We start from the raw sequence: 24,036 nt of genomic DNA, 5'->3' as shown, positions 1-24,036 counted from the left end.
TAAATAATAAATCGGATGGTTAGATACGGGTGAGACACGCGAAAGCGGCGTAACCGCCCCCCCCCCCCCCCCCCCCCGCACCGCTCTTCATCTTCTCTCTCTTTCTCCGCATCCAGAGGCCACACACGGAGCCGCGTTCGAAGGGCGATGGAAGGATGAGGGCGAAAAGGCGCTCACCTCTAACGATCCTCTTTTATTATTTATTCGCCACGTTCTCTCTCTCGGAAAAACGGAGATGAAACCACCCACCCCCGTTCCGATTATTTATTCAACCGCTCTTTTTATGTTTTCATTCTCAATTCCTTGCGCGCGGATGGATCGTTGCCTTCCTGTGAATTCGCGTCGTCTATCCGGTAAGCCGAATAACGTGTAAGCCGAATCGCCGACGATCGAGGTGTTCGGATTTCGCGAGTACGCTTTTCCAAAAATGAAAACAGTAAAAATCCGTCTCCAGCCGGATTCTTTGCGGGGGTCAATCGCGTTTTGCAACAGCGTTACGATACCCTCACGGATACATCGAACGTACCGTCGTTTCCACGTGGCGGAGGTTCGGCCGTTCGTTTGCGAATTCGTCGGATCGTAACGAGGGGGTCGCCGAGTTGCGTCGCCTCCCGGTCTTTCGATCGAGAGAAGCCACTCCGTCGGTTTACCTCGCGGTAGCTTCGCCTCGCCGATTTTCGGCTCGGGTGCTACGGAGAGCAGCGGGTAGCTGCTGCCGGTAGAGCGTACGTTCGGAGCGTATAGAGAGAGAATCGAGGGAGGGGAAGGGAAGGCAGCGGTCTCGTTCAGCCTAAATGCTGATTTGAATAACGAAATACAAAGCTGGGAATAGCTTCTCTCGCATAGATCAATACCCATACCAACCAAACCCCGCGCCGACTCACCCCCAAAGGTCGCGCGCGTATAGGTAAGTATAAATTCGGGAACGCGTACACCTACCTACCCAGTTTCGCGTACCTACGCGCGACTAAATACAGGGGTGTACGTGTAACGCGTACGTGGGTATTTCGGTATAAATTTATGTACGCAGTCTCGCGTACGTGTACGTGTGCCGGCGCGGGATACGGACGCGTGTATAACTTATCCGCGTTACCGCGTGCGGGAGTCTTCTCATCTCAGAGATGGAATATTTAAGCGAGCACGCCGCTTCTAACCAAGTTACGTCTCGAATCTCAAATTCCGCATTGCGAGTATATCGCGTATCGCGGGGCGCGGTGCGTTTCACTTCGTGTTCCTCATCTCGCTTCCCGGTCCCTCCCTCTTCCTCCTCCGCCCGCGAAAGCTCTCGCCATTTCGTTTTTCACTTCTCTCTCGACGACGCACGCATATTTCCGGTTCATCGTTCGACTCTCTTTACGTCCCAATTTCTCTCTTTGCATTCCAATGAAATCTACAGCCCGGTGGGTAACGGTGCGAAGTGTTCGTTGTCCCGTCTAGGCTTCGAGATACCCCGTGACCTTTGACGTCGTACGGATCGCGCGAAAGCTACGGGGTACCGAGAAGTGAACAACGGACGGAAGGAAGCTCGCGGAGCGTCGACCGCGGAATTTTTTCTCGTGGTCGCTAAATTGCAGAAAGTCGTAGCGCCGCACGCATGCGGATAGGGGGGAGAATTAAGACGCGTATGGGAGACTAGGGGGGGCGAAAAGTTTCGTGCTCCCCTAGGTCCGATCGAGCGGAACGCGACCGGCGGCTTAGTACTTGAAATAATCTCATTTCGAGCGCACCTAATCCGCTTCCCAAAAGCCCCGCCATGACCGTATCTCCGGATATCTGCGTTTCGGCGGCGACAGAGGAGGAAAAAAAAAAAAAAAATGAAACGAAAGAAAATACGGGATGAAAAAAAGAAAAGGCGAACCAGCGGCGGAGACGCTAGCGAATCCCGTGTATGTGCGGAGTACGCGGCATTAGCGGCGTATGTGGGACTCTCCGTGGGTATGTATGAAAAAACGGGGTTGGCGGTCGGAGAAGGAAGAGGAATTTGGCTTTGGTACGGCTGGTTGCGGACGAGAGCTACCGGCTGCATTTTCGTCGCGTGATCACTGGGACGGGGATAAGGTGTTTAGGAAAGTGCTTACGGGGTACGGTACGGTCGCCGGGAGAAAGGTGCGGGGCGGGGTGGGGGGGGGGGGGGGGGTGAAAAGCGGCGGGTTTATATATATATGTATAAGGCGATACGTATGAGGCGACGGTTTGTCCGGCTGTACGTTGAAACGTAGGCAGTGGCGTGCATTCCGTGCCATGCACTTGCCCCGATGTAATTCAAAGTGTTGCAGCGCGCACCGTGCAGCGGCGGAGGATACGCGACGAAAGTGGGTTCGAAGTCGTCCGAGGCGTCGCCGGGGGTCCATTTACAAAATGAAACGGACTATTTCATCTTATTGTATGCGCCGGGAGAATAGAGGATGGAAAAAAGTGGGAAAAAACTAGAGAGGGGAGGATAATATACTATATATTCGGTGTAGTTTACGACTTGCACCCGCGATCCGCGAGGTGTATTTGATTTTTTCTCCTTCTCGTCTTCCGTTTCCCTCTCCCCTTTCCCCTTATTTTATCTCCTTCTCGTCGGAAAAATTTCTGATTCAATCTTCGCGCCCCTCCGGGCACCGTCGTCGGGTTACGCTCCGACGATATCTGAGGCAGAGTTCCGATTGTTTGCCGACGCGAACATCTCCACGCGTTGCACACTTTTGCCCCTGATTGAAAAGTGCCGCTTCTCTCTCTCTCTCTCTTTCTCTCTCTCTCTCTGTAGATCCCTCTCTTTGTTCCTCCCCCGTTTCTTTCCTCCTTTACACTCTTCTCAAATACCAGCTACTCCTTACCGCTCTCGCCTATGTACCGGGCGTGCGTGCGAAGACTGCATCATTTTTATTATGCACGGAGAGGTACACGTATGCGTTTCGAGAGTAGCGAAAAATGCACTCGGTGTTCGTTGAACAACGTCGCAAATAAGAGTCGACTCTGGATTTCCGACAAACTAATTGATTTCGCAAAGAACCTGGTGTTTCGTCGTCGACTTCCGGACACGTGACGCGCAACGTGAAACGTTTATCTTCGAATTTCGCAACGGTGCGCCTAGAAACGTCGGTTCTCCGGACGTCTGCTCACACGTAGGTGTACCTTTACTCCCGTGTATTCCATTATCCGCGACAGAGCAGCGGCTAGGGTGATTATACGGGTAAGAGGTAGCCGTTTATCGTCAACACAGCGTTTTCCACGTAGTTCCCCGTTTTTGAGCGCACGGAATAAAGATTATCGATTGGCTCGGTCAGCGGGGTTTCAGAGTCGGGGGTGGGGCGAGCCGACCGATCGAGGACGTGGAAAAATTTCACCTGTAACCTCGGCGCTCTTTTTCCCTCGTTGTCGCCCCCGCAGGGGTCACGGTGTTCTCGTCACAGATGGATGTAACTCGTGTACAATTAACATATCTCCTCGCTCTTTCTCTGGAATTCGCTCTCGTCGGAGAAACTTTTCCGAACTTTTCATAAAAAGGGAGAAGCAGCCGGGCCGCGGAGAATACAGAGATCTGTGTAAAAAACAGGCGACAGAAGCTACAGCTGCAAAAATTTCTCCAAAGTGCTCTTCGTGCACTTTTGTCGTAGTTTCCCGTGATAAACGCTCGCGGAATACGCGGTGAGTAAGTGGAAAAATATAAATATGCAAATGAAAGGTGATATACAAAAACGGGGGGGGGGGGGGGGGGGGGAAAGAAATTTCACGGCGACAACAACAAAAATTTTCATGCCTCGGGCCGAACCAACCCCCGCCGCGTGTACGTCTACCTGCAGCGGGTGTGCACGTGTGCGCGAAGAAATCTTGAAAGCGTTTTAATGTATCCACGTTAAACTTTGTTAACAATTCACGGGGTCACTGAATATTTCATATTTATATTTAATTAAAACAAATACTTGAGCAATTAGCCTAATCCCTGCCACTTAAAGCGAAACGCAACCCTTTAGCGGTAACTTAATTCAAAGGTAGCGAGGGTCCGCCCCCGCATATAGTGCGAACGGTGAGTAGAACGAGCGAAAGTTTTGCAACGAGTCCCGAAAAAAAATGGCGAAGCGAGAACAAAAAAAAAAAGTACGCGAACGAACGCACTCGCCGATTTCGAGGTTCACCCTCGACGCGTTTCTTCGCACCCGTGAACCGGAACCCTTTCAATATTTCAGGAAAATTAGGCACCGATATTTTTGCCACACGCCTTCCCACCCATGAATTGTTTAGCCTCGTAAGTTTTTCCGAGCGTGAACTTTACGCGGAGTATTTGTTTATGTTTACGTATTTACGCGTGGCGCGCACACATACCTCGCTGAGTAGGTAGGTATAGCTAGCTGTTACGACGCTCGTGATGTTTACATGTGCGAAGCTCGCGTCGATCCATCACCATTAATTTCGTCGGACTCCTAACGTACCGCCGATGGGATATTCGCACCTACATTTGGGATATCCCCGCGTATTATCCGAATAATCTCTACGGCGCAGAACTTCTCTTACGTCTTTCGCCAAATCCTACTAATTCTACTAATTCTACCGAGGCGCGCCCGCTGTTATTCCAATTTACGTCAATTGTTGCGTCGCGTGAGGTTTTTTCTAAATTTTCCGCGCCACAGCCAGACCGATTTCCATTAATTTTCATCGTTTCTGCGAGGATCTCTCCGTCGCGCGAGCCGTCTGAAGAATAGAATTAGAGTCGCAGTTGAAAATAGCGAAATTCGCGAAGCCCGGGTAATGGATTCGATTCGTCTATCTATCACTTAGCGTTCGCATTAGTGTCTAAAAGTTTCCCCTCTCAACCCTTGGGACTCTTCGGTCAATGGGGGTACGCCGTACGCCCCGCCACGCCGTTACGAACCTGACGTATGACTCGTAATCCGAGTACTGGATGGCAATGACGCTACGGTGGCGGTGATGCTGCGCCGCTCCCGTTATACGGCGTACAATCGCGAAATGAGAGAAAAAAATCGAATGAAAGAAAAATCGAAAAAAGGGGAAAATGGACGGAGGAAAAAAATAGAACGGAGAGGAGGATTTTTCCGAACCCCTCGGGGAAACAGGTGCGCCAGATGTCTGTCTACCCGCGCGACGCGTCGACGGCGCGGCGGTTGTGGAAAAATTGTAAAACTGAAAAGAAAATGATGGAAAAAAAAGAGGAGGAAGAAGGGGCCGGGGTGGAAACCCCGCGACTCGCATCGCCGCGATACCGGCGCAGAACTCGGGGCGAGGTACACGTGTACATGCCGGTGGGTAGAGTCCGTGCATTCGTACCGCCGTATGGATGTCGTTATAACCCGTGGGGAGCCGATTTCTCGAGATATATTCGACGGACGGCCATCGCTTTATCGTCGATCGAACTCGTCGTTTTTTGAAAACAATAATTCCGAATTCGAACAATAGAGAGAACGACGGCGAAACGACGTCTGAAAACATACCGACTCCTTCAGGGATCTCTTTTTGTTATTCGCCTGCGAAAACCGCGGACAATATTAACGAAGCATTCATTTTTTGGCGGTAAAAACATTTATATCCGGGGCGTCGTTAGGGGTCGGTGGTGAATCACCGGGTCGGTACGATGGGAAACTCCGATAGCGTCCGGCAAAGGTGTCCCGAGCTTATCTTATGATATACCTACCGGGTGTACCCAGATAATTACGCGTTTTAATTATTTAATTAATCCTGACGACGGTTCGGTGTTTTATCTAGATGCTCGTTAGCCGGGTAGCCCGGCGAGAGCTTCTGGTGCAGCACCTGCGCCGACTTCCTCGGCTTTTCCTTTATTGCCGATACTAAACTCGGATAATTACGACAATAAAAATACGAAAAATTATCGTACGACGCGGTGCGGACTACCGTGCGATTCCCGACCTCGGCCAAACGCCGCGAATGACGCGACGAATCGATCCACCGAGACCCGGACCGCGTCGAATAAGCTCCGCGGCGGTAGCGGCTAACCGATTCGGGATATCAATTTTCGAAAGCCTTCAAACTTTCACGACCTCTTTGAACGTAATAAAATCTGTGGCACGCGACACGCGTCCGTATCGGTTCGTCCGCTCGGTTTTCGCTCGATTCTCTCCGGTGCAGTTCGATCGATCGGCACAAAGTAGAAGCTCGCAATAACGAGCTCGATGACAACGTATACGTATGCGATTCGTACGATTGATCCGGCGTTGTTTCTACGGGGATTGCAGTGAGTGGGCGAATGTTCGTCGAGTGGAAATTGACGTAATGGCGAGTGAGTTGAAGCCGTAAGGTATCCCGATGTAAGGAAAGCTGGCGAGTTTCCGCGTAAAGTCCCCTCGATAAATTCCGAAGCAGCGAGCAGTCGGAGATGTGAAATACCGCTTCGGGACAGCGTAAATCACCGTCCAATAACGAACCGCTCGGAAATTATTATTATATAATATTCCGCACCCGGACAAACGCGCGCGAGAAGTGAAAAACTGCGGGATGAAGAAGAAGGGAAAATGAGCGAAAACGTTGAATACGTAACACGTGAAATGCTTTAAATACTTCGCCGAAGCATCCGCGGTACGATGCGCTGATTATTCCACGCGTGGACAGAAATGAATAAAATGAATCGGAAACAAGATCGAACAAAAATTCGCAAAATTCATTCTTTGATGTAATCGAGAGGTGGAAATCTCTCGATAGTTTCTCCTCACAATTAGACAACTAATTGAAGAGGTTTTCGAGCGTTTTGGTTTATTTTTTTTTCGTCAACCGGCGAACCGGAGGAACGAAAAAGGAAACGCGCCCTTCTTTTCCGTGTATGCGGCGCAGTGACGTGTTTTGAATAATTTCGTATGACGGAATCGTTGACTGTAGCGGGACTCGGAGGTATGGGGGTTGATCCGTGGGGGGTGGTGTGCTTTCACTAAAAATTTGAGAGTGTCAACGCAGGGCGACAATACGGGAATACCGAGCGTAATACCGAGGGTGGATAATGGCGTCGAAATGGAAAGCCGTAAAGCGGCGAACCGTCTCTTTCTCTTTATTCTTCTCTCTACATTTTCCTCTCGCTCGCTCTCTCGTCTCTCCCGGTTTTGCAACACGAACGTCGGCTCGCCACCGGCGCTGCTATTGCTCCCGGTCTCGTTAACAGCGGTTTTTCGCCCTTCCTTCGCCCCTTTTGTTTCTACACCAACCGTACCCACATGTGCAACCAACAGCCGAAAAGATTTTCGAAATGTAGTTTTTTTCCCCACCCCTCCGCGGTCGCCGAATCTCATTCCGGTGGTGGCCGAGCTTAATTTTCAACCACCGAAGACGGACGCACCTATGGAAAAGAATTTCAATTCGCAAATATACTTCCGCGAAGACACGCGAGCACGACGAGGTAAAATATCTTCGCCTTCCAGCGACACGTCGAATGATCAAGGACGTGGTCTTTCGGATGCCGGCGCGGGGATTCGGAGATTGTCCGAGATTTAATCACCTCGGCGGCGCTGACGAGATTAGATGAGACGAAACGAGCCGAGTAAGAAGAAGACGAAGAATGAGAGCGGAGGAGACGGTGGAACCGGCGCTCTCGCAAGGCTTGTTGCGAGCGATATATAACAATAATGAACGCAACTGTCCGCGTAGCTTGCCGCTTGCCAGCTCCGCGCGTATAAGGGAAGTACATAAGTATAAGAAACGCGGAGCTTTAAAGCTGTCTCGCTGCGTCGAGCCGACATCTTTTGTCTTTCGTTTCACTTTATTCTTTTCTCCAATTTTTTTCTTCCATTCTTTCTCCTCACTTCTCCTTTTCGACCGACTCTATTTGCTCGAATATTTTTTTCCCTCCTTTCTTTTTTGTTCTCCCCTCCGACCTTTTTTTTTTTTTTTTCCTCGTCTTCTTCGCGCCGACGACTTATCCTATACGCCGTAGCGACGGCTTCGCTTCTCTCCTACCTATTATTAGTCCTAATAGACCATATGTTACGGCGCCTTGTCTCTCCTCGCTACTCGCCTGGGTGGCACAACTTACACGACAACGACAACCAGAAGCTCAGACGCCACCAAGATTAGAAGGAGAGGAAGGATTATTTGACTCCTCGGTAGAATATACCATTTATTCATATTTTCGTTACGTTCACCTTCTGGTATACCGATGAACGCCAAACCGCAGAATCATCACCGATATCGGTCACGGTGAAGTATCGCGGTTGCAACAACGACGACAACGTCGACAATAATAACGATAACGGTAATAACGATAACGACGACTGTGCGGACGGGGGCGTGAATGTCGTGCAATTATTTTTACCGCTCTAAAAATATTCTCAACGTAGGATAATTTTTTCGCTGTCATATACGTATCCGGCGCATAGCGTAGGACCCGTAGGTCCACGATATACATCACTCTCAAATACCGTAACGCCTTTTTCGATTCCACACGAAACGGCGGCGGTAAAAAGAGAAGGAGACAACGCGAGCTTTGTACGGAATGAGAAAGGGAGAGAGATAGAGAGAGAGGAAACTTTGATATTTCTATTCGAAATATTAACGAGGGAGCATCCTTCCAGCTCATCTCTTCCCTTTTTTCCTCATCTCCCGAATTCGTGTTTCCCTTTTTTTCATCAACGCTCAACGGGTATACACACGTACACCGCGGTACGTATATTATACTATAGGCATGTATATATCCTATCCAACGAACGGCAGCTAAAGAAAACTTATTATCCGAAACTTTTTCGAATGATTTATACGACCCTCCGCAAGCTAGTGGAATATATAGAGCGATAAATCTTTGCTCGCAGTTCGCTCGTTTCTTACAGTTATATGCGGCCACGTTCGCCATCGCGTACACCTATATCTGTATATTATATCATGGTACATAGCCCGGTAGTTGGTCGAAGAAAAGAGACGAGAACGAGTCACTGGGAATTAATTACTCGGCGTATACGTGATTACAAAGCTAACGGTCTGGAACGGATCGGGGCAACAAAAATTATCGATTCCGATATTTCTATCGGACGCACGGGGTGTGGCGTCGTGGAAAAAGCTCCTTTCCATTTTTCGACCCGGTTTCGCCGGCTGAATCGGTTCGAAGAGCTTTTTGCTCGGTTGTAAACTGGAAATAATTTGAGGAGAAATGAGGAGGGACGGGGGGCGGGGGGAGGGGGAGGGGGAGTTGTAACGAAATTTCCGCCGGGTCGTCGGGCGCTTTTCTTCGCCGTGCAACGCTCGTCATCTCGTCCAAGAATAAGGTCGGTATGTACAAAGATAAACGGTCCACGGTAGAGGCAGGCGGTAACAATGAGTAACAAAACTAACGTCTGAGAATTCAGCACCAGGGGTGAGCCACCGAAAGATGGAAAAAGAGAGGAGAGGGGGGCGTAAGAATAGCGGGAAATTCAGCGTGGAATTTTCGAAACTCGTCAAAGCCGAGGCGTTATTTTTGTCTCGTATTGTCGCGGACGGGGGTACATGATCGCAGTGGGTGCGATACGAACGAGAGACTGTTCGCCTTTCGTACATCGGGGATTCCGGTGTACGCGTTGTAGTCGTTGGCGGGAGTATAACCACTTTTAGTTCGGCGGGTGTAGGTGTCTCTTGTTCTTCGTCTTGTTCTTCTTCGACGGTTCGAGTTCTACTTTTGCCGCGAAGAGACCGACCGACCGACCGACCGACCGACTGACTGCCGGTGAAGAGTTAGCGGAGTTGGTAACGTTTATTTAACGGGAATCTATATAAAAGTATCGTAAAACTTCCCTAAAACATGCCCATACCGTTGTCGTCGACGTCGTATCGCCGCAGCGTAGTAAACCAGTTTTCTCGTAGTTGATACACCGTGTAGAGGAGAGGAAGAGGAGGTGGGAGAAAAAGAAAAAGGAGCTTCTCAAGTTCCTCCACAATATCAATAACCGACTTTTATTCCGTTCCGCTCGTACCTACCCACTTCACTCCGTCAACTTCTTCCACTTAGTTTTCCCTCATCTTTCCGTACACATCTAAATTATGTATGCCGTCTTTATTATAGAAAAATATACACCGTGTCCGTCCGTGGAGAGGAAATCAAAGTCAACAAAAAGCGCGCGCGCGCGTTTCTAGGTGCGCCCACCCCGTAGAATGCGAAAAGCGTAACGTTGAAAGCTCCGCAACGCTCGGCTTTAATTGACTTTCCGGAATCGGAATACATTCGAGAGTTCGCGACAAATCGATCTAATTAACTCCGCAAACAGTCGAATCGATTTTACATGCTTCCCTAGACTTATATTCCGTCGCCACGCCACGCTACTCGGTGGTCGTCAGTTTTTTCGTAGCCATTTTCATCGCCGGGAGCTCGAAAAACATAAATAATTCCGTTCGCATTATGACGCGAGTTGTTCGGTGGGGCGTACATAACGTACAGATACCTACTTTACGCGCGCAACGTTGGATAGGGTGTGTTTCCGACAAACTACCTCCGAACAAAGAGCCAAACTGACAAATAAACGCGAGTTTGACATAGTTTACCCTTCTCCGCCGATGTTCCCTTCAACCGCTGCGTTCCCCGTACACGTGTGGTCGACACGCGTGTATTTCCCACACGGGGGGGCACCCGACGCAACACGGATACGGACGTACGACGTGAGCGTGAAGGGAAAAGATAGACGAGCGAAATGCCTCCTAGTCTCGGCCTTTTTGGAACGGTGCGGCGCGTAACAAACGCCAGTCGCATTTCTCTAGCTGGTTCGCGGCTCGCGGGGTCCCGGCGCTTCCGTGGAACTTCGAGTACCTACCCCCCCCCCCCCCCCCCCCCCGCCGGACGAACGAACCAACGCACAAGAATAGAAGAGACGAAACAAACAGACAGACGGATAGACAACCCTGAATACCTAGAAACGCGCCGCTCACGTCGGCAATTTCAATGCGGGACTTGGGGCGTTTTAAATCAGCTCAATTTCCCGTAGAAATTTCGGTGCAGAAATCGTCGGGTTTTAGGATTCGAAAATTTGTTCATTCCGAGTTCAAGATGTTATTAGAAGATCGTTTTTCTATTTTTCTTTCGAAAATGTCGACCCCTTTTGGGTTGTAGTAGAACGGATTTTGCTCCGGATCGACTGCGCGAGCTATTCTCTCGTAACAAGGTATCGAATTCCGAAATTTGATCGTTTTCCCGAACCGGCTCGACGGATACGTTTGATCTTAGATATTTCAAAAAAAGAATCGCTCCCGAAACACAACGATAAGCCCCCTAAGGAGTGAGTTAATGAAACGAGGGACTCTGAAGCAAAAAAAAAGAAAAAAAGAAAAAGAACCGCCGGGGGATGAAAAATACAGAGTTTGGTAGCGCTGTTCGACACGGAAGTATCTCGTATGTAACGGGCAATAAACCGCAATAAGGTAATAAAAGTTACGCGATAACTAGGACACCGTGTTTATACGCTGTAAATTCGCCTCTGGAGCACAAGTACGAGAATATAGGTATGTACATGGTACTACGTACACCGTACAGCGAGATGTTGTCGAACCTCGTGGCCCCGGCGCACGGCGGCGAAGAAAAGTAGGGAAAGTATTATAAGGGAAAGCGGTATTATACACCAATAACCCGGTACACTAACAATAAGGGTAAAGACCAACGCAACGCAACGTTGGGTAACGCGGTCGTGGCCTCAACACGCGAAGTAACCATTAAAATTCGATCAGATAGTCTTATTTGCTTTGCGATTAGAGAACTCTCCTCCCGACCCCCGCGCCCTTCCCGAATGCTTCTTCAAAGAAGTTCTTTTTGGTGGGCATAAATTTAAGCCCAATTATATTATGTGTACACGTACAGATACACCGGGCGAAGTATAAGGTACGAATCAACCACGGGGGCGGCGTGAGAGGGAGTCGGGCGAAACGGTATAAGCACAGCGTGTTGCAGCGGCTACATTTTGTATACGAGTGTAAATTTTTCGCACCGACGCCGCGGTAAGCGCACGTTATGTAACAATTGGCCTTTAAGGAAAGTAAGGGAGAGAACGGAGGTAAAGAAAAATGAAGAAAGTGAGAAGAAAAAGAAAGAGCTGACGGAAAAGTATATAAGGGTAGGAATTAGGGAACAAAGAATCCACCCTAACAATGGATCAAGGGAGCCGATTACCCGGTTCACGTTATTATTATAATATTCATTATTAGTTTGCCACACTTATTATAGCTTGCCTTTTTTTTTTTTGTTTCTACGTATTATCTTTATCCCCCGTCCGAGCGCAACCGGCGCGTTCCTATTTTCAATCGTACATCTATAAGTTGGATACCAAATTTGGAGGTCAAAGCGGAGAAAAAGAAAAACAAAGAACGACGGACAAATAAATTGTTGGTGAGCTGACCTTCTTGTCGAGAGTTGAAGGCCCTCGTACTGGCTGCGACGACCAATAGCAGCAATGGGCTGAAGAGCGGCGTAAGAGATGGCGGCATATTTCCACGTACTCCTCTTTTCGCACCTAGGCGATCTTTCGCTTAACCCACACCCCTCATCACACCCGGCCTGAAACAGAACGGAATTGAAGAGGATTAATCGAATGGACCATTCGTGTAAACGAACAGTTAAGCGGACTAATTACAAGTTTCGGTCATCCTTGAAAACTGACCGATCGTTTCTCGTAATTAACGGATTGATGAAATTTGGCACAAATTTTAAGGGATGAAGGAAAAAGCGACGATTGATTTTTATCAAGTTTTTTCGCCCACGCGAATAATACAATGGGTTTTGGAATCTCGCTAACGGGATGCTGAATTTCCAGTTGCACCGCTTAATTATATCGAAATGTCAATAGCTCCGGAAATGTCGACGTTCCAGCAGGACGGTATTACACGAAAGTATAAAAGGTTCGAACTCACGTAACGTACAAAAAAAAAAAAAAAAAAAAAAGAAAAAAGTAAAAAAAGAAAAAAGAATAGAAATATCGAGGAAACGTAAGGAGCTTTTGAAGACCGCTCTCAGTTCCCTATATTTCGCTTCGTTATGATCGTTATTATCATTATTGTTGTTCGATAAGCCTTCTCGGTAGTTTTTTTGTTCCGGATAAAAGAGAAATGCTTTTTTCAGGTCTACACTTTTCAAGGTATGCTAATATGTAAATACGCAACCCTGAATAAATCGAGTTTTCATCTCCGCAATAGTCAGTCAGTTTTGAGTATCACCGCATTTTGTATTCCTTTTTTTGTTCGGGGCGAGCAAGAGAGGGAGGTCGGTATCAAACGACGACGCTAAATTAGCATTTAAAATCGCAACATTTTTAGCATAATAAAAGCTCTTGAATGGCGATGCCTGCAGGTAACAGTGATGAGATTTCTCACGAAATTTACGCACCTCCACGCGGTAAAATAACCAGAGATGACGAAGAGAAAGAGGGCAGAAATCCCGAACCGTTAACTCGCGAGTAATAAGCGCCACTTCATCACCTCCGCTATTACGTATCGCGCGCCATTTTCAATTTCAATTCCGACCCGTTAGACAAATTTGAAAGTGCTGCGGGAAAGTGATAATTTTTTTCTCCTTCCATGAGCGAGAATTCTGTGTTCGCGTAGATTAGCTGTGTTATTTTTGACACGGTATTTCTCGAACAAGGCGAACGATTGCGATTACCGTTACGCGGCTGGCTTAATGTCCATAGCGATTTACGCGCCTGTGGATAAAAATTATACAATGACTCTAGATCACAGCTACCGGAATTCGTGATAAAGTCTCGGTATTCGTCGAGTATTTCGATATTCTTATTCGCAGTCAACGAATACAGTAGTACGTGCGACGGTAACAGACAAAGAGAGACAGAGAGAGAGGGAGAGAGGGCTGTGGTTGAAAATTATTTTCGACTTTGAAAAAAATATTTCCAAAGGTTAATGTTGTCCAGCTTAACAACTTTGCAAAATAATGCAAACCTTGCCTACGGTAATAAATATCTGCCGTACAGATAGGTCATGCGAGATTATGCGACATTTTGGTATTAAAACAAGCGTGAAAATAACGGCAAAGAGGAGAACGGAAAACTGTAACGGTAGATCCAGCGATTTGTTCTTTACGCCGCAATTCTATTTCTAAATACAACCTTAAATCACTGAATTCGCAGCCGCTCGAGCATTAGACCAATTTTTCGGTTATTCATTATACCCGGTATACGCCCGGCCCAACAAAGATTTATAGCACCCTAATTTAGGGAATATTTATACGGCCAGGCAGCCCAGATAATGATGTTTCTCTCGGCGAAGTACTACGTCATCGTCACCTTCGCGGAGAATCTGACGAGGATTCTTTTCTTCGACTTTTTTCTTCGATAATACGGGTCCCGCCGTGAGCCGATTAATTCTTATTGTTTCTCCGAAATTCTTTCGAAGGATAAATGCGATGACTAGGACCTAGTAACAAAAAGGTGTATTACTCGAAAATGCGGAGAAATAAGACTCGGAAAAAAAAGTAAAATGAAATGAGCTCGAGTGAAATCTGCTTTGAAAATTTCACTTTCCGTCCACTTTTTCAAAGGACTAGTCTCTTCGAGATGAGATTTAGAAAAAGTTAAAAGGACTTCATGCATTCGAGTGCTACGGAACGTAATCGATTGGACTTTAAATTACTCGCAAGCCTCAATTAGCGCAAAGAAGGGTAGAAGACCGATGTGTAACACTTACGGATCACAAATCACACTCATCATTCGCGAGCCCCTCCTGATTGGATTAAGGCGCCCAGGGTGCCTCTCCGATTCTCTACATTGGGTAGCTACGGGGTAAAAGCATAGGGGAACCATTTACGTCGAGCGAGAGCTTTTTTAAAATTGCACATCAACTCTAACGATCGTTCTGGCGCCCTTAACCGTTCACTGCTCGAACCTTCTCCGCACGTTACATGCGGACCATTCGAAAATCTATACATAACTTTGCACACGTCGGATATACCCGTGGATCCACACGCGGAAATCAGAAACAATTCCGTTTTATTTCTTGACCCTCGTACCCGCGGTAAGCTTCAAAAACCTCCAGCCCCCCTCCCGTTCGATTCCAAAGTAATTTTCGCCCGGATTATTTTCCCGCGTTTCATTTCTCCTTCCACATGGGGTGTCCGATGTCAACTCGACCTTCGCAATTTTTAACTATCTCTCCAATTTCATCAGATGACGATACGTTCGGTGTTCGTCCGCAGACACGTGGCGGTCTTGCGCTTCGCTTTGGGCGTCGTCTCTTCTGAAACTGCAGCGTGAACAATTACGTGTCTATTGTGAGCGACACGAGCACCGGCATCCACGTCAGGATAAACGGGCACGATTCCCAGACGCGAGCAGGACGTTTCGCTTCCTTCTATCCGACAGAAGAAGTAATAGCAGCGATCTTTGTGGCGTATTTATTTTTATCCCCTGAATAGTGCGTGCGTCGAGCAAACCCGAGCCCCGCAGGTCCAACGATTCACCGTAGAGTCTGATATACATACACGTATATGGTATATATTATGTACTCCGTACCTCAGTAGATATACATACATACGTATACCGATGGGAATGGGTGGGTGGCTCGACGTCGATGGCATTGCGGGCGGTGGGTTCTGCGGGCGAAATATCCCTCGCCTTGGGTTTCCATTATGCTAAACCGCAAATGGAGTCCTGCGATCAAGTGTCTGCCCGTAGTAGCACAATGGATAAGCTCCTGGGGGTGTAAGGTTACCCAGAAATTAAATTCGCTCTGTCCACCGCCGCGACGCCTTCCTTCTTTCCTTCCTTCCTTCCTTCCTTTCTTTCTTCCTTCCTCATACTTAATATACTTATCTTACTCGTCTCGTGCTTCCTATTCGTTCATCTCCCGTTCCGACATCTACCCACCGACCGTTGCGTGACGCGACGGAAACGAAGGGACATTATTTCTTTCGCATTTCCTTTCTTGTTGGTCTCGTTGTTTGTACACGGATACCGGATTGGCTTAAAGAAGATCACGGTGCTCTGGGTGTCGGATTTTTTACACAAGTTAGAGGCCTTTCTCAAAAATGGTATCGCGGAGCGAATTGTCAACAGGCCGGAAGGAGGTAGACGGGAATTCGTGTATTCGGTGACGGATTCCAGAATTGACGATATGAATGAAAGGTAAAATAAAATAAAGGAGGAAAACTTCGTACGCCGTTGCGTGGCGTTACACCGGATGAGGAGGGCATTTAATTGTTTGAAAAGAAGTTAAAGACTTCGTTTCCCGCGTTGTGTGCTGTGTGGGGAAGGCGCCTCCCGGGGGTGAAAAACGCATATGCATGTACATCGGACCACAAAGAGAGCCGTTGTTTATTTATCCTCTACCAAACAAACTGAAACGATCGTTGTTACACGAGTGCACCGCATTTCTAAAGCTTGGCATATTTGCCACTACATATCTGCTAATTGCGAGTTTGTTTTTTGAGCTCACGACGATATTTCTGTTGAAAAAAATTCCCGAATTTTTTTGGCGCCTTTTGATCGATACATACGGTCGACGTCTTCGTGCTCTCTTGGATTCGTTGGGCAAATAGCGAAAATATCTCCGTCTTGCGGTTTTACAGAAATAAAAGTACGAGGCGAGCATGGCGGGTTGTTCGAAGAGGGACTTCGGTGTGTCGATGGAATGGGGTGAGTCGGAGGAACAGGAATAAGAGGGAGAGAGAGAGAGAGAGCGAATCTGAGGGTTTCAAATCGTGCTAAGCAACTTAGATTAGTTGAATTGACTGGCCGCGAGGTTGGCGAACCGCCAGGTCAAATTGTCAAGAGAATTGGCGGTATCCCGCCACTTTTCTTTCACCTCATTTCTGCGAATCTTCGAAATTGCACCACCAGGGATGATCCCCCCTCGCCCTCTTTCTTCTCGAATATGTTTTTTCCGATCCGTTGAAGGCTGTTGAAACGCCGAAATTAAAAAAAAAAAAAAAAAAAAAAAAAAAAAAAAAAAAAAAAAACCTCGTACCCTGCAGCAGTTCCTTCGGAGATCGGACGGTTTTGGGATGAAGAGATGGAGGCGGTAATGGGGGATGAATAGATGGATGTACCGTGCGAAGTCGAGTTATTGAGCAGAGGATCCTCATCAGGAGGATGCATCATTGGGTGAGTTAATCTCAGAGGATACCTCGAGGGGCGTTATCTTCGGTTTCGGTCGAGGGAAAAATCTCGATTCTGTATCTTCTTCTTTTCTCTCCTGTTTTTTTTTTTTTTTCATTTCGTGGAACCAGTGGACGGCCGAAAGGCAAAACCCAACCCATTCTGGTCGTCCGTTCGTTCTTTCGCCTCGGCGGTATATAGAGTCTCCGCCGGCACTTCTGCCTCCGGCAACTTTTCAACTCTTCTCAATAAATCTCGGTGTGCTTCCGCGCGCATCTCTTTCTCTTTCCCTATTTCTTTCGTTCATTCTACGTTTCGTTTCTTTATTCTTCTTTTTTACTTTTTACTTTTTCCCTCTCGCGGCGCCGCGGCTTCTCTTCCACTTCATCCCTTCTACGGCGAACCGCAAGCACGAACGTTGCCGCACACGGACCACCTACTCTTACGTATACCTTCGTGCGATGTGGCTACAAACCGGTATAATTTCCTTTGTCTTCCTCTCGCGGCACAGGGGATTTCTGTTCCTCGATTTTTTATCACCTCGCTCTCTCGCCTCTCTTCGAGTTTTATTTCCCCTCTTCTTCCGCGTTGCTTTCGATTCGGTACGCGGATTAAGCCGAAGATTGCCGTTCCTCATCTCTTAATATTCTCTTTTCAATCTTCTCTCTCCCCGTTTCATTACATCCGTCGAAATTATTGTAACACGTTTTCGAAAAATTTCTCATTCTCGCGACGAGTTGAGATAATAAATTATATCCTTATTCCCAGTTCCGTATAATGAAACGGAGTTTGTTGCGATGCTGCAGGCGAGAGACGCTGTGTACCTATACGTACGAGATATGGGAAAATATGCAATTACGCGAAGCCGGTTGATCTAATTTCGTCGAGGCGTTCCAAATAACGTTAATAAATTTCAAAGTTATATTTCAATTTCTTTTTTCACAATCTTCACAATCGTAACAACTTCTCGGATACACAATTGGGACAGGAAATGGAAAAGATAAAAAAATTTACTGGACAGAAAGCGGTGGAAAGTGAGCAGACGCCTATTTCTATACATTATATATCTTCGTCAGAGTTCCACGTAGGCGTAATCGACTTTTTCTCAGCTACGTATTCGACGATCGTCGGGGTGAATAAAAGGCTTTCGAACATCGCGAACAATGCACTTCCAAGTTACAGGCGTAATGTTTCTTCAAAGGTATTTCCAAAGTCACGTGAACGTCGTTCGCCCATCGTGACGAACGCGATGATAACAACAACAACAACAACAACAACAACAATGACAACGATAATGATAACAACGTTCGAATTATAACGATATACGTACACGTACGTACGCGCACGACATCGAAATTCTATGGTCCGCAACCGCGCGGGGGGATACAATCAAACTTTTGCAGGTGCACAGTATTATGTATTTGGAATATGTAGTCGTACGCGAGTGTGGGTGCATACATAATAACATATGCATCTATGTATATCACGCTATAAACTAATAACGATTCGCGCGTTTGATGTCATCGTCGAGCGACTATTCTCCCCGCCTCTGATCACCGCCATTTCACATCCACTTCCTCTTCCACTTCAACTTCCAAATAGTTTGACTAATGACCTTTGTCGAATGAACTACTATCCGTATATGATTACCGTTTTCATGAAATATTCAATCGATTTCACGATGCTGTCGGATATGTAAGTTACCTATTCGCGTTGCTCGGTGTGTCGGCGACGAGTTTGCCGGTGCGCCCGAGCTCACGGATTAAAGTTCGAGCGTGACGAAATCAAAGATGGATCGTTGACCGGTAACTAATTCTCAATTTCGACGAGCTTTTTTTTTTTCGAACTGCGTTACACGAAACGCGTGAAGTAAAAGTCGCTTCCGACGAGTCTCTCGAGTTCAACGAGCGTCTTCGGAGAGTCGAGTTTACGTAAAGCAGAGGAAATCTAAAGTTTTCTAATAATCGCCGCTCGTAAAATGACGTCGGTATAACTTGACCCAACGGGTTTTTCCCCCCCCTACCCGTCATCCCCGTGGCGAGGCAACCCCTCGACGCGACGCGACGGTTCGCTGCCTCGTTCGGCCCTAGCGATCCGAGCTTCTCTTCAGCTGCTTAGAAAAAAGAAGACGAGCTGAACTAACCGGCAGCTAACCGAATTGTTCACCCTTGCACAAGTGTGTATAAAGTTGCAGCGGGCCATGGGACGAATGAAAGAACGAACGAACGAACGAACGAAGTTGAAGCGGGGTGTATAAGGCACCGGTAGATTTCTGCGGACTAACTTTAAGGTAAAGTCGTCTAAAACTCGCTGAGTATTAACTATACTTTGGTTCTTCCACGAGATTTCTAGAAACCCTCAAAGTTTGGAATCTCGCTTCGCTGCACGCGCTTAAAAATTTCAGCTTTTTTATCTCGTTCACCGCGAATCCTCGGCGAAATTCAGTAAAAAAAAAAAATTCAATGGAGATCATAATCAAGCGTGCACTTTTTTCAAACTTCCGTGAAACGATCTATAGAAAACTCGCGCCGTTGATTGCGCCGGTTACCTACCGGCGTGCATGCCCGTACCGAGCTTTTATTTACTCGGCGCTCGTTTTTTATTCATTCATTCGGTCATTTACCATTGGAGGCGATGAACGCGAAAAACGTAACGCGAATCAACCCACGACCGCTGTCGTAATGGCAGCGCGGATGATGGCGATCGCGCGGTTAAGTTATACTTGAATGGGTGGGCATAAAAATTTCTCCTATTTTGCTTTTGATTACTTCTCGATTCGAATTCGTATCACGTGATACTCGTACACGCGCATTGAATCCGGCTGCCGTTCCCCTCCATTTACAAATCGCGGTCGCTGTAAATACGAGTAAATTTTCATTGTGCGAGGTATTTAATTTAAATAAATTTTTCGAACCGGATACCGCGTGTACACGGCAACCCTTTCTCACGTTTGTATCGCCCGCAAAATTCATTGTTTCAAAAATATCGAATAACCGTTGCGGTCAGTTTTCATTGTGTCCGATTCGTTTCGGCTCCGTACGAATTTGAAAAATAATTTCACGTCCTATTGATTAATTAAATTTTTCGCAAGTCCAACCGCACCGGCACCGTCAAATTGAATAATTGCACCCGCTGTCCCGCGAATTATATTCCATTAATTATTTTTCAAAGGTTATTACGTAATTCAGAAATGTTGGAATAACATTTTTTGATTTTTGTCGGGAAACGTAGCTTTCCAATTATCCGGAACACGGGTCCGAGTGCAAAAACCTTTGGGGTAGTTACGCGCCCGCAAATGAGAGGAGAATTTCGTTAACAAAAAACACCGCGCGCAGGTAGTCCGGACTCCCCGGTTCCAGAGCTCGCGCGGCGGGGCGAAGAAAAAATGCGGAAGAAGGAGAAAAAATTGGTTACTTCTTTTTTTCTCTTGGTTCCGTTAGGAAGGGGGAATTTAATTCGTTGCAATTATGCTGCCGCGAGCGAGGTGGTTGCACGGGAGGAGAAGGAGCGAGAGAGGGAAGAGGAAACGGAGGAAACTCGCGGGGTGAGCCGTCCGCTTGTTCCTTTTCGTCGGAAAATGTTCAATCTGTGGGGAGGACTTGGGAGTAGAAATAAGAGGAATGGCGCCCAGGGGTGCGAACCTAATTGTACCTGCTTCTCGCTCACGCTACTCCCGCGTCTAGCGCTTTACGTTGGCCTTCTCCCGGCCAGGTTATACAACGCATCTCGGGACTCGGGAAACCCGGGAAACCCAAGGAACCGTGGAAACCCTATTCGCGTAGTCTAATCAGAATTATTCCGGATTAAGCGATCCGAGGTTAGGCACAGAGCGAGAAGAATCGGACGCTCCCTCAAAATAGCAATCGAATAAACTTTCGCGGCGAAACCTGAAACGGGTTCCCGCAACGCGACGCCGGAATGAGAATAAAAAAAAAAACCCCGCATCCGAGCTTATGCGCGGTGCGGCGGAGCAGGGGCTCAAAACGTTTAATTACGGGACAGCTCGACTTAGGCTTAATTCATACGAAAAAGGGCTTGACCTTTGCGGTACGGGGACGTGTACAGTGGAGAAATTATTTCCACGTGTAGCGGCGTAGTCCTAGGGGTCAAAGGGGTGAAATCGGAGGGGGTCGATTCCGAAGCGACCCACGTTAGAAATTCCCATCGGGGCAGAAGTTTCGCCACTCGAGTAATAACTCTTAATTAAGGGAATTTGTCGCATTGGCCTTTCTATCTTTCCTTTTACCCCGAGCGCCCCGTCCCCCTTACCCTGTCACCCTTAACCCTCCCATCCCATCCCCGGCGGTACCCTACTCCTCGCCATCCGCCCGATACCTTCGCATTTCGAAGGTTGAACCATAAGCGAGCTACTCAATTAATTAACCGCGACTTATCGACTCAATCAATGCGCTCCCTGGGTCGAGACCCCGGGTCGAATGGAGTCACTAGACATCGGAGGATTTATCAACTATAGAAAAAGGGAAGGTCAAATAACGACGGTTGCCTTTCCGCTACGATCGACGCTTTCAACTTTCATTGCGAATCGTTGAAATATCGAAATGAAGAACGACCGATATCGGGGAAGAGGAGAACGAACGTTCGACGTTTTTTCGCGTTCGTTGGGTGTCTTCTTTCTCTTCGATTCATTCGTGCCTGACAATCGTTCCTCCTTCCCCTCACTCTCGACAGATATTCGTACGCCCGCAGGAGGCATACGGAGGTGAGTATTAGACGCGACGCATATCCACACGTTTACTCCGCACGTATGGCTGGTCCCGGTCTGGGGACAGAAACGCCGGTTAAGAGAACGGACGCGGTCCCTCGCAGGTCTCCGTACGGAAGGGTTCGATGCCTAACAAGGGATAACCTTGTTAGGACCACGGACCAGCTTGTGTGTTTTACAAGTTAGGAATTAGGTTGATTAGTACGAAGCTGGCGCCCCCCGTCCCCCCGCCCCCCTCACCCCGCCTCGCCCTCGCCCTCCCCTCACCCCTTCCACCCTCTCGAGCGGAGTCGGTTCGTTGCCAACCAACGAGAAAAACTGCCCCCTCGAACACCCGCGCCATTTTCGTTTTTCTATCTTTTTCTTCGTGTCGCTGGCACGTGCCTCAACCAAATAGGTAGTCCGGCCGTGCCGCAGTCGACGGGGGTGGTCTACGTGGAGGCATTTCGCGTCCGAGGGGCTGCGGAGTGGACACGGCGGAAGGTTTGCGAAGCCGTAGGTCCGCGTGTCCGCGATGTTATAGACGCGTTGCCCGGGAGAGGGATGGATTCTGCTCGAAGTTACCGAGTGAACCGTGAAAAAGTAACTAACTCCTTGTTACATCGCGTCCGCCGCCCACCCTTATCCCCGACCGTCCCTCTTCCCCGCTCTCACTTCTCGCTCTCCTGTTTCTGACCCCTCACTTCCAGAGGGATATACCGACGTTCGTTTTCCTTGAGATTAATTATATCGCCGCGGCTGCTGCAGGGACAAAGACGCCGGAGAACACCAAACGCCACCCCCCCGCCCCGCATGTTCCACCTTTTCCCGTTTCGACGTTTTCTCCACCTCCTCCCTGTGTACCGTACTTTGCCGGTTGAGGCAACAACTTACCACCCGCGGTAACGGCAGTTTCACGCGTCGCCCTTTTGGCCAACGTTATTAATTCGTCGATATAACCGGGAAAACAAACTTTTGCCACGACCACTCGGAATAATCGCACCGCGACGGGGTGGACCCGAATGTACGTGTAATTACCGATTCCCCGCACTCGCTCCTCCGATCGCGGTTGTTTAATTAGTTATATTCGTACACCGTAGATGTGACGGATTACTCTTTGCTCTTTTTTGCATTTTTGCATTTTTATTTTGGTTTTCATCCAAAGTTCCAACCCTTAATGAAGAATTCGTTCGCGGTTCCCTTTTTTTTTTTTTCTTTAAAAAAAAATCTGCGCGCGGAATAAGATTGTCAATATTAAGTAGAACACAGCGCGTGATATTATATTCCGTTATTTGAAACCCTGCGGTGGTTCTTTTTTCTCCATTTAATTTCACCTCCCTCCTCCCAAGCCCCTTCGCCTCCTCGAAGTTGAATAAAGTTTCATTACCAACTACCCGAGTTCCTTCCTACTCCTCCGCTTCTTTGGCTTATCCCAACGCGCAACCGGCACCGACAACTCTCGACGAATATTAATGAGAATTTCTTTAGGCCGTTGTTGTTAAATGGACAATGAAAAAAAGACAGGCGGCAAGGGCGTCGCGACGTTACATGAACACCCATTTATATTCCGTATTGCGTATAAAACGTGCCCAGCTACGCAACCCGATTCAAGCTCCGATACAACTTTGCCTCCTACGTGATCGTCCCGCCCCCCGAAGTTATAGTTGCCGCACGAGGTTTCGTTAATTTTCGGGCGTTTCGCCGCTCTCGTTTCACTTATTACGGACGAAATAATTCGTCGATTCCTGCGAGGCCTCGTCGCCGTGCCCGGATGAAATGCTATCGAAGATCGCGCGACGACTTTGTTCCCGATCAGCGTCGAGGTCGTTAACGTAACGAAAGTATTTGAGTTATGACTCCGTAGTCGTCGAATGAGGAAATAGAAAGAGAAATAAAAGGGGGCGAGCCTTCTCGACCTTTCTCACTTTCCGTCCCCAGCGCCTTTCCCGACTATTTCTCGAAGAATTTCCGGATAACTTTTTCCACCGTGTGAGTCGGAGAGAGACGGACGCGGGTTCGTCGAAAGTTTCCCCGTGACGAGTGACAAAGTAGTTCAGACCCCCGAACTACGTACCCTCCACCTCCACCTTCACCTCCCTTTTCCTCGGCCCGCTCCCCTCGTCCTATTTTCCCGCCGCGATCCACGAGTGGAAAAGGAGGAGAGAGGCTCTAAAAGCACGAGTCTGAACTCTAAACTCCGTGAGACTCCTGGTCGCGTTTTCCGCCAGAGCCTACAAATTGGTATCGGCGTCTCAAGGTGAGGTAGTCGGTGTAATTTGGCGGAGGGTGACAGGGTCGTAAGTCACCGACTCAAACGGAGTGGCGAGGTATTAATTAGAGTCCCGGCGG

The 24,036-nt window shown here is 48.0% G+C and overlaps 1 protein-coding gene across 2 annotated transcripts in view; it reads right to left on the bottom strand.

Annotated features, from left to right (window-relative positions):
• The window catches only part of LOC105691546, a 97,149-nt gene that overhangs the window by 38,237 nt on the left and 34,876 nt on the right, over positions 1-24,036 (bottom strand). For both annotated transcript variants that reach the window (XM_048658366.1, XM_012410079.3), the window contains exon 2: positions 12,282-12,439. In XM_048658366.1, the coding sequence (XP_048514323.1) occupies positions 12,282-12,369 (88 nt within the window). In that variant the 5' untranslated portion in view covers positions 12,370-12,439. The remainder of the gene's footprint in view (positions 1-12,281; positions 12,440-24,036) is intronic.

This window comes from Athalia rosae, chromosome 1 (genome assembly GCF_917208135.1).
Source record: "Athalia rosae chromosome 1, iyAthRosa1.1, whole genome shotgun sequence".
In the NCBI taxonomy this organism is placed as follows: domain Eukaryota; kingdom Metazoa; phylum Arthropoda; class Insecta; order Hymenoptera; family Athaliidae; genus Athalia; species Athalia rosae.
The sequence above is the reverse complement of the archived record's forward strand: the minus strand, read 5'-3'. Positions and strand labels throughout refer to the sequence as shown.